The sequence below is a fragment of the Colobus angolensis genome, unplaced genomic scaffold (genome assembly GCF_000951035.1).
Source record: "Colobus angolensis palliatus isolate OR3802 unplaced genomic scaffold, Cang.pa_1.0 Scaffold5, whole genome shotgun sequence".
NCBI lineage: Eukaryota > Metazoa > Chordata > Mammalia > Primates > Cercopithecidae > Colobus > Colobus angolensis.
Window position 1 is genome coordinate 29,150,269 of NW_012118487.1, and position 9,657 is coordinate 29,159,925.

The window sequence follows — 9,657 nt, forward strand, 5'->3', positions numbered from 1 at the left end:
CAAAGGAAAAAAAAAAAAAAAGAGTTACATGAAAAGGGTTTTCTATATTCCAGTAATTTGGGAACAATTACTGAAATACAACTACAAAAGATGAAACTTTGTATAAAAAACAATTTTTCATACTCCCTTCTCTTTCCAGTCTGGGAAGAGTTCTTTAAAAGCAGCTGGATCAAGGCAAGCCCCTGAGAGAGTATGAGCTCCTATCTGGGCAGCTTTCTCCACTAGACACACACGGATGTCCTTTTCATGTGCCGCAGCCAGCTGTTTTAGACGAACAGCTGCAGAGAGCCCTGCAGGGCCTGCACCAACTATTACAACATCTGCTTCTTCTGCAAACCTTTCCATGTTCACTCCTGGGAGAAACAAAAATTCTGGGATTAATATGACCCAATAATCATATGATAAATCACATGATAGTTAAAAAATACCCACTGTGCTTTAGAGCATTATTTATGGAAATTCTCCCTGTGTTTTGCAGCACAATAATTATATTAAGCATATTACTGTATTAGTATGATTATATTCTTAGGTTCTGTTCCAGTATATACTTGATTTCAGTTTCCATAAACTAATTCTTGGCTTTGAGATTTATTATTATACATTTAGCAAATATTTACTTGTCTAAAATACAGTCACAAGTAGCTTAATGACAGAAGGGCTTTCTGAGAAATGCATCATTAGGCAATTTTGTCCTTTTGCAAACATCATAGAGTATACTTATACAAACTAGATTGTATAGCCTATGATACACCTAGGCAACAGGGTATAGACTGTTACTCCTAGGCTACAAAGCTATATAGCATGTGACTATACTGCATACTGTAGGTAACTGTAACGTAATAGTATTTATGTAACTAAACACATCTAAACACAGAAAAAGTACCAAATACAGTATAAAACGTATATAGTATAAATATAAATACATTATAAATACAGTATGAAAAGTACAAAACACAGTATAAAAGATTTAAAAATGGTATATCTGTACAGGGTACTTACCATGAATAGAACTTACAGGACTGGAAGCTGTTCTTGGTAAGTGACTGAGTGAGCAGTGAGAATGTGAAGGACAAGGACATTACACTGCTATAGACTTCATAAACACTATACACTTAGGTCACACTCAATTTATACAAAAATATTTTTGTCAATAAATTACACTTAGCTTACAGTAATGTTTTTATTTTATAAGCTTTTAAATGTTTTAAACTTTTCAGCTCTCTTGTAATAACACTTAGCTAAAACACAAACACATTGTACAGCTGTACAAAAAATGGTTTTTATATCATTTTTCTGTAAGCTTTTTTCTATTTAAAAATTTTTTAGACTTTGTATAAAACACAATTTTTCATACCCCCTTCTCTTTCCAGTCTGGGAAGAGTTCTTTAAAAGCACCTGGATCAAGGCAAGTCCCTGAGAGAGTATGAGCTCCTATCTGGGCAGCTTTCTCCACTAAACACATACCTTTTAAACCCTTTTATTAAAAATTAAGATACATCCCAGCATTTTGGGAAGCCGAAGTGGGTAGATCACAAGGTCAGGAGATCGAGACCACCCTGGCTAACATGGTGAAACCCCGTCTCTACTAAAAATACAAAACAATAGCCGGATGAGGTGGCGGGCGCCTGTAGTCCCAGCTATATGGAAGGCTGAGGCAGGAGAATGGCATGAACCTGGGAGGCAGAGCTTGCAGTGAGCCACTGCACTCCAGCCTGGACAACAGAGTGAGACTCTGTCTCAAAAAAAATAATAATAATAATTAAGACACAAACACACACATTAGTTAGGCCTACACAGGGTCAGGATCATCAGTATTTTCCACCTCCACATCTTCTCCCACTGGAAGGTCCTCAAAGACAATAACACGCATGGGCTGTCATCTCCTATGCAAATGTTAGCTTCTTCCAGAATACCTACTGAAGGACCTGCCTGTGTCCGTTTTACAGTTAACTTTTTAAAAAATTAAGTAAGAGTACACTCTAAAATAATGACAAAAGTATAATACAGTAAATACATAAACCAGTAACAGTCGTTTATCATGTATTATGTACTGTACATAATTGTATATGGTATACTTTTAAAGAACTGGCAGTAGAGTATGTTTGTTTACATCAGACTCACCACAAATAATTGAGTAATGTGTTGAGCTACGATGGTCTGGAAGCTATGTTCTAAAGATGTCACTAGGTGATAGGAATTTTTCAGCTCCATTACAATGTCAAGGGATTACCATCATAAATGTTGCCAAGTTGTTGACTGAAGTGTCATTATGCAGCACGTGACTTGGTAAAGCCATAAAATATTATTGGATGTTTTTACGTTATGAAAAATATTATACTCTCCTCCACAAAATGAAACAAAGTATCCAGAAAAGTCTCAGGAATTGTACACAAATTATTACTTACCTTCCCATCTCTTGTCCTTATCCCGGGGATAAATAGTATAATGGGTAGTAATTCGAGGCACAGTAGAAGTTGAAGACCATCTTGTAGCACACAGAGGTAGATAATTTTTCTTAATTTTTAAGGCATGAAAGCACTGATATGCTGCACAAAAATTACGAAAATTATTATCTTCCTTAGTTTTCCTCAGTAGACTGAAAAAATATAAGTGAATATTTATAAATATTCATATATATTATAATAAAAATATAAATGAGTATAGTGAATTAGACTATAATCTTTCCTAGGTGAACAATTTGAAAAGCTTTTTCTCATAAAGCAATGTTTTCAAATCTTAAATATTTTAAAACTAATAAACAAATTTATTCAATTTAGCTCATGTCAGGCTTAACTATGGATTAGTCATGAAAGCTGAACACTTTGAGAGTAATACAGAGCAGTATAGTAACTGTGTAGGTCAATGGCTTTAAGCACAAACTTGGTTTTATGGTCAGGTTCTTTTTAAAATAAGTTAACCTACATATATGGCAGTAGCTGCAGCTGCTGCTTTTTGTTTTTTGACAGAGTCTTGCTCTGTTACCCAGGCTGGAGTGCAGGGGTGCGATCTTGGCTCACTATAGCCTCTGCCTCCTGGTTTCAAGCGATTCTCACGCCTCAGCCTCCAGAATATCCGGGACTACGGGTGTGCACCACCACACCCAGGTAATTTTTGGATTTTTTTTTTTTTTAGTAGAGACGGGGTTTTGCCATGTTGGCCAGGCTGGTCTCGAACTCCTGGCCTCAAGTGATCTGCCTGCCTCAGCCTCTAAAACTGCTGGGATTACAGGCGTGAGCCACTGTGCCTGGCCACAGTATCTTCTGATATCCTTAAAAATGTGTACATTTTTGAGTCAGCAAAAAGTATTTTATGGAAATGAACAGAAATTTGCAAAGATTTATCTGCAAAAATGTTCACTGAACCTTCTCTGCTGTCCTCAAACCTTCAACTCTACCTTTTCTTCCCCTTATCCAGGGCAGGTACCCTAGCATCAAACCTCATAAAGACAGAGGCAATTAGATGGGAATTTTCTCAACTCCTTGGCAATAACTTCTAATATAATCTGTATTTGTGCCCATACTTTGTTCATTATCTCAGTTTATAGCAGAAAAGATGTCTTTTCTCCCATTGATTGTACTCAGTGAATATAGTGAAACAGACTATATTCTTCCCCACTGGGGTTAATCTTTCTAGCTGGATGACGAGGCTTCTCTCTCCCGTTGTCTTAGAGACATTCCTCCATCTGATCCCCTCCCTTCTGATCTTCAGTTTTGACTCCCTTCTCAACCTCTGTTCTCCTTGATCATCATCCCTATCATTAAAAAAAGACAGAGAATCCTCCCATGAAACCAGTCTTGACAGATATAAAAACCTATATTTGAAGCTATATTCATTAGAAGTCTGTTATAGGAGAAGGGATAGAATAATAATAAAAAAAAGAATAAAGACTTCAGAAATAGTACACATACATATATGGTATATAATAAAGATACCATTTCAAATTAGGGAGAAGAAATGGTTATTCATTAAATGGTGCAGAGATAGCCAGAAAGCCATTCAGAAAAAAAGTATACTCTGCTCCCTATGTCAAAATGAATTCTGTTTGATCGAAGATTTTATTAGGGAAAGTTCAAAGTATAGAAGACTATGGTGGGCTGGGCACAGTGGCTCATGACTGTAAATCTCAGCTAAGGCAGGAGGACTGCATGAGGCCAGGAGTTCAAGATCAGCCTAGGCAATACAGCAAGACCTCTTCTCTACAGAAATAAAAAATAAAAAGTAAAAAAATTAGCTAGGTGTGGTGGTATGCACCTGCAGTCCTACCTACTCAGGAGGCTGAGGTAGGATGATCGCTTGAGCCCAGTAATTTGAGGCTACAGCGAGCTAGGACCACGTCACTGTACTCCAACCTGGGCAACAAGCACTTTGTCTCAAAAAAAATAAAAAATAAAAAATAAAATGGTGATATTTTCTCCTCCCTTTGAGTGGCGTGGGATGAACTTACTGGGTAGCTTTTAACAAGTAGAGAACGGAAAGTGAAAAATGTTAACTTTACAGTAGAGAAATATGGCAAATACCACTTTAAGCAAGTGATCAAGCTTAATGCTACCAGCAGTAAGACATATTGGTACCATGTATCCCCTGATATGATGTGGTGAAAAGGGTTCTTGACCTCTGTGGTATTTATCCCCAGAAATCTTTAACCTCAGTCCAATCATGAGAAATCATTAGACAAACTCAGATTGAGGGACATTCTACGAAATGCTTGACCAGTACATATCAAAAGTGAAAAGGTCTTGGGACACAAGAAAACACAGAGGAACTGTCAAATTGAAGTAGACTATGGAGAGCTGCCAACTAAAGGCAACCTTGTGCCCTGGACTGGATCCTGGACCAGAAAAAGAAGATCTGAATAAAATCTGTAGTTTAATTAACTTTATTTCATCAATGTTAATTTTTTAGTTTTGATAAATATACTATGGTTATATAAGACATTAAGCTCAGCAAACAGCATATGGGAACTCAGTACTATCTTTGCAACTCATCTGTAAATCTAAAACTATTTTAAGGTTAAAAGTTGAAAAAAAGATTATGGTGATAAGAAAGATCAAACCCAAATATAAGAGCTAAAACCATAAAACTTTTTGAAGACATGAGTGTAAATCTTTGTGACCTTGTGTAAACCAAAAATAAAATTCTAAGCCCCTAAACCAACTGAATGGACTCTCCTTTTGGCCAAGGGGATTCCAAAGAAACCCAAAAAAGTAGTTCATGCCATGATGGTAAGTGGGGGGTCAGACATGCCTCATTATACCCTCTCCCTTTTGGAGTTCAGACATAACTGACCATCATTAACATTAATATCAAAATCCTAAGACTGACAGAACAGACTCTTTGTAGCAATAAGATACCAACTCCAACCTGACTCTGGTGTAACATCACATGACAACAGGCCCTAGAGGAAATCAAAGTATTGTACCCCAAAATATATTTCTTGGACATAATTTTTGGATTGGCCCTGTAAAGCTGTCTCTTGTGAGGAAAATTTACATTCTGTGGAGAATTCTCTTCCCTTTCTAGGCCTTTTCCTGATCTAGAAGAGATTTAACTAAGAGTCTGATACCTTTTAAGGCAAGCTTGTCCAACCTGGAGCCCATGGGCAGCATGTTGCCCAGAATACCTTTAAATGTGGCCCAACACAAATTCGTGAACTTTGAGATGTCCTGCCTTTCCAGGCCAAGCCAATGTAAACCTTACATGTATTGACAATGTCTTTGCCTGTAACTTCTCTCCCTAAAATGTATAAAATCAAGCTGTAACCCAACCACCTTGGGAACACGTTCTCAGGACCGCCTGAGGCTGTATAATGGGTCATGGTCCTCACATTTGGCTCAGAATTAATCTCTTCAAATAGTTTACGGAGTTTGGCTTTTTCATCAACACTTGGGCTAGGCAATGGTTTCTTTGATAGAACAACCAAAAACACAAGCAACAACAAAAAATACAGTCAAATTGCACTTCATCAAAATTAAAACCTGTTGTGCACCAAAGGATACCATCAAGAAAGTGAAAAGATAGCCCATAGAATGGGAGAAAATATTTTCAAATCATATATCTGATAATGGACTTATATTTAGAATACATAAAGAACTCCTATATCTAGTAATAAAAAGACAAATAACCCAATTAAAAAGTGGGCAAAGGATCTGAATAGACATTTGTTCAAAGATGATATACAGATGGCCAATAAGTACATGAAAAGAGGCTCAGCAGCATTAGCCATCAAGGAAATGCAAACCAAAGCCAAATACTACTTTATATCCACTAGCATGGCTATAGTCAAGAAGACAAGTAATAATAAAACCGCCTTTGCAAAACTTATAACAGATAAAATCATTACAGTGAAAGAGATCTGACCTAACTGACTCCATCTTGCTTCTAACCTCCAAGTAGTCCTTGTTCATTCCTGGGAGTAGGCTGAATTAACTTTGGGAGTTTATAGTTTAATTTTGAAACAAAGACAATCACAGCCCTTTCCCAGGACAAACCCCCTTCCTTCCTGGGGACCAGACTGTCTTTGCAGGACTAACAAAATAGCTACAAGATTAGAAATTATGGTTTAAGAGTCATGCAGCTGGAGGTGGCAAGATTGTGAACCTTCCCAAAGTGCTCCCGGCGATAACATCACTATTGTAAAATCTAGGATCACTACTTGAGATATTTTGCAGATCCTGCACTTGACGGATCAGCTGGCACCACCCACATCGATGAACTGGCTCATCTGGTCGTGTGGCTCCCACTCCAGAACTGACTCAGTGCAAGAGGACAAACTCATCTCCCTATGATTTCATCTCTGATCTGACCAATTGGCACTCCCCATTTTCTGACCCCCCCCACTCATCAAATTATCCTTAAAATCCCCAGTCTCCAAGTTTTCGGGGAGACTGGTTTGAGTAATAATAAAACTGTGGTCTCTTGTATTGCCGCCTCTGTGTGAATTAAACTCCTTCTCTATTCTAATTATCCTGTTTTGATAAATTGGCTCTGTCTGGGTAGTGGGCAAGGAGAACCCGTTGGATGTGGAAAAACTGGAACCCTCATATACTCCTGGGGGAATGTAAAAATGATGCAGTCTCTTTGAAAAACAGTCTGGCAGTTCCTCAAAAGGTTAAACATGGAGTTTTCATATGACCCATTCCTAAGTCTATCCCTAAGATAATGAAAACATACTTCCACACAAAAACTTGCACATGAATGTTCCTAGCTGAACTTTTTATTTTTCTTTTTTTTTTTTTGAGACAGGGTCTCACTCTGTCACCAAGGGTGGAACGCAGTGATGTGATCACGGCTTACTGAAGCCTTGACTTTCCAGGCTTAAGTGATCCTCCCACCTCAGCCTCCTGAGTTGCTAGGGCTACAGGTGCACACCACCATGCCTGGCTAATAGTTTCTATTTTTTTGTAGACAAGCAGTCTCACTGCGTTGTGTAGGCTAGTCTCGAAATCCTAGGCTCGAGCAATCTGCCTGTCTCAGCCTCCCAAAGTGCTGGGATTACAGGTGTGAGCCACCACAGCTGGCCAATAGCTGAATTATAACAGCCCAAAAGTAGAAACAACCCAAATGTCGATCAATAAATGGTAAGAAGTGATATATCCAAATAATGAAATATTTAGCAATAAGAAGAAATTGAATACTGATATATGCTAACACATAGAAGAACTCTGAAAACAATATGTTATGTGAAGGAAGCCAGTCACAAAAAGACAACATAGTATGTGCTTCCATGTATACGAAATATTCAGAATAGGCTAGTCTATAGAGAGAAAGTAGATTAACTGTTGTCTAAGGCTGGAAGGGGTTGGGAGTGAATACAGAGTTTCTCTTTGGAGTGATGAAAATGTTCTAAAATAGACTGCAGTGATGGTTACACAACTCTGACTATACTAAAAACCACTGAATTGTACACTTTAAATAGTATATATTGTATGGTTTGTGACATATCTTATTAAAGTTTATTAAAACTGTTATAAAAAAGAACATTTATAGCCACACACAAAAATGTTATGAAGTAAACAGGTAATTTTTTTTTTTAGAATCTAGGATTTTCAAAGTTATTTTCTAAGAATGATAAAAATCTAAAAAGTTATAATATCACTAGACTAAAAATTTAAACCATTTACGTGACCAAAAAAGGGTAAAAATATAAATGTCTTTAGTTGTCTGTATTCTCCAGTAGATAGCACGCTCCAAAAGCATTGACCTTGTTGTACGTGGAAACCCAATGTTAGGTATACATATTTGTTGACTAAATATTAGATAGTCGTTTTTGTACTTTCCTTCACTAGAGCATTCATTTATGATTGACACATGCTACCATAAAAGACTGATGCTTTTCAGAGTCATTTTCCGTGAAAAGGCAAATCTTTTAGACAATAAAAATGTTTGGTCATCTTTTTAAAAAGTGGCAAAGAAATGAATTTACTTATGCATACTAAAAACTATAGCATTGGGGCCAGACGTGGTAGCTCATGCCTATAATCCCAGCATTTGGGAGGCTGAGTTAGGAGGATCACTTGGGGCCAGGAATTTGAGACCAGCCTGGCCAACATGGCAAAACCCCGTCTCTACCAAAAATACAAAATTAGCCAGGCATGGTGGTAGGCGCTTGTGATCCCAGGTACTAGGGAGGCTCAGGCACGAGAATCACTTGAACCCGGGAGGCAGAGGTTGCAGTGAGCTGAGATTACATCACTGCACTGCAGCCTGAGCAACAGAGCAAGACTGTCTCAAAAAAACCCAAAAAACAAAAAAAACAAAAAAAATATAATATTGGGAACACTTTTTAAGCCTTAGATAACTATTCACCTATTCTAAGTTTTGAAAAAAAAAGTATATTAAATACATAAAGATATTCTAGAACTCAGTTCAAGAGTTCAAATACACTATAATGAATATTTAAAATATTTATTTTCAATGCATTGTAGTTTAGTGTATAGAAGTTATTTACTTCTGAAAACTGATGATTGACATATGACAAACTGTATTTCTACTGCCTGTATAGCTACTGATTTTCTTGAGAATATTTGGAACTGTGTAGTCTGAATTTCTCCAAAGGATTGGAAAAAAAAGTCACAACCTTTACCCCTTTTCTGAAAACACATCTGATATCTCACTTTAGAGATTTAAATATTCAGTCTCCTTGGTTGAGAAGAGAGGTCACAAAGTCCACTGAACTCATAGCATCACCATATCAAAGTCACACTGCTGGCACATCGGTGTCTACCTCTTTCATGCCAGCAGGCTATGAAAATGGCAATGAATTGCCATCCAAAGAAAATAGAAATGGTAGTGGAATTTGGTTAGCACTGGGCTCAAGGCTGACTGCACCTAAATTAGGCTCTAAAGCAGATAGCACCTGACTAATGTTCCAAACACCATCTTATCCATACATTAAGTGCAGCAAAAAATGCATGGGCGACATGAAATTTAAACAAAGTTCTAATTTCTTAATATATGGAAGCCAAATTTAACAAAATTCTACTTTCATGAAATTTCATAAGAATATCCTTGAATTTGTAATATTTATACTTATTCTACCACCAAAACTTAAATAAACTAAAGATTTAAAAAAAATTAAGCCGGCCGGGCGCGGTGGCTCAAGCCTGTAATCCCAGCACTTTGGGAGGCCGAGACGGGCGGATCACGAGGTCAGGAGAT

The 9,657-nt window shown here is 37.3% G+C and overlaps 1 protein-coding gene across 2 annotated transcripts in view; it reads right to left on the reverse strand.

Moving 5' to 3' along the window:
* ETFDH (electron-transferring-flavoprotein dehydrogenase) overlaps positions 1–9,657 on the reverse strand; it is a 35,928-nt gene that overhangs the window by 24,357 nt on the left and 1,914 nt on the right. Inside the window, exons 2-3 of one of the 2 annotated variants that reach the window (XM_011959702.1) lie at positions 2,406–2,546; positions 124–353 (exon numbers count right to left, since the gene is read on the reverse strand). In XM_011959702.1, coding sequence (XP_011815092.1) covers positions 124–353; positions 2,406–2,546 — 371 coding nt within the window. The remainder of the gene's footprint in view (positions 1–123; positions 354–2,405; positions 2,547–9,657) is intronic. The other variant, XM_011959703.1, reaches the window with a different exon arrangement.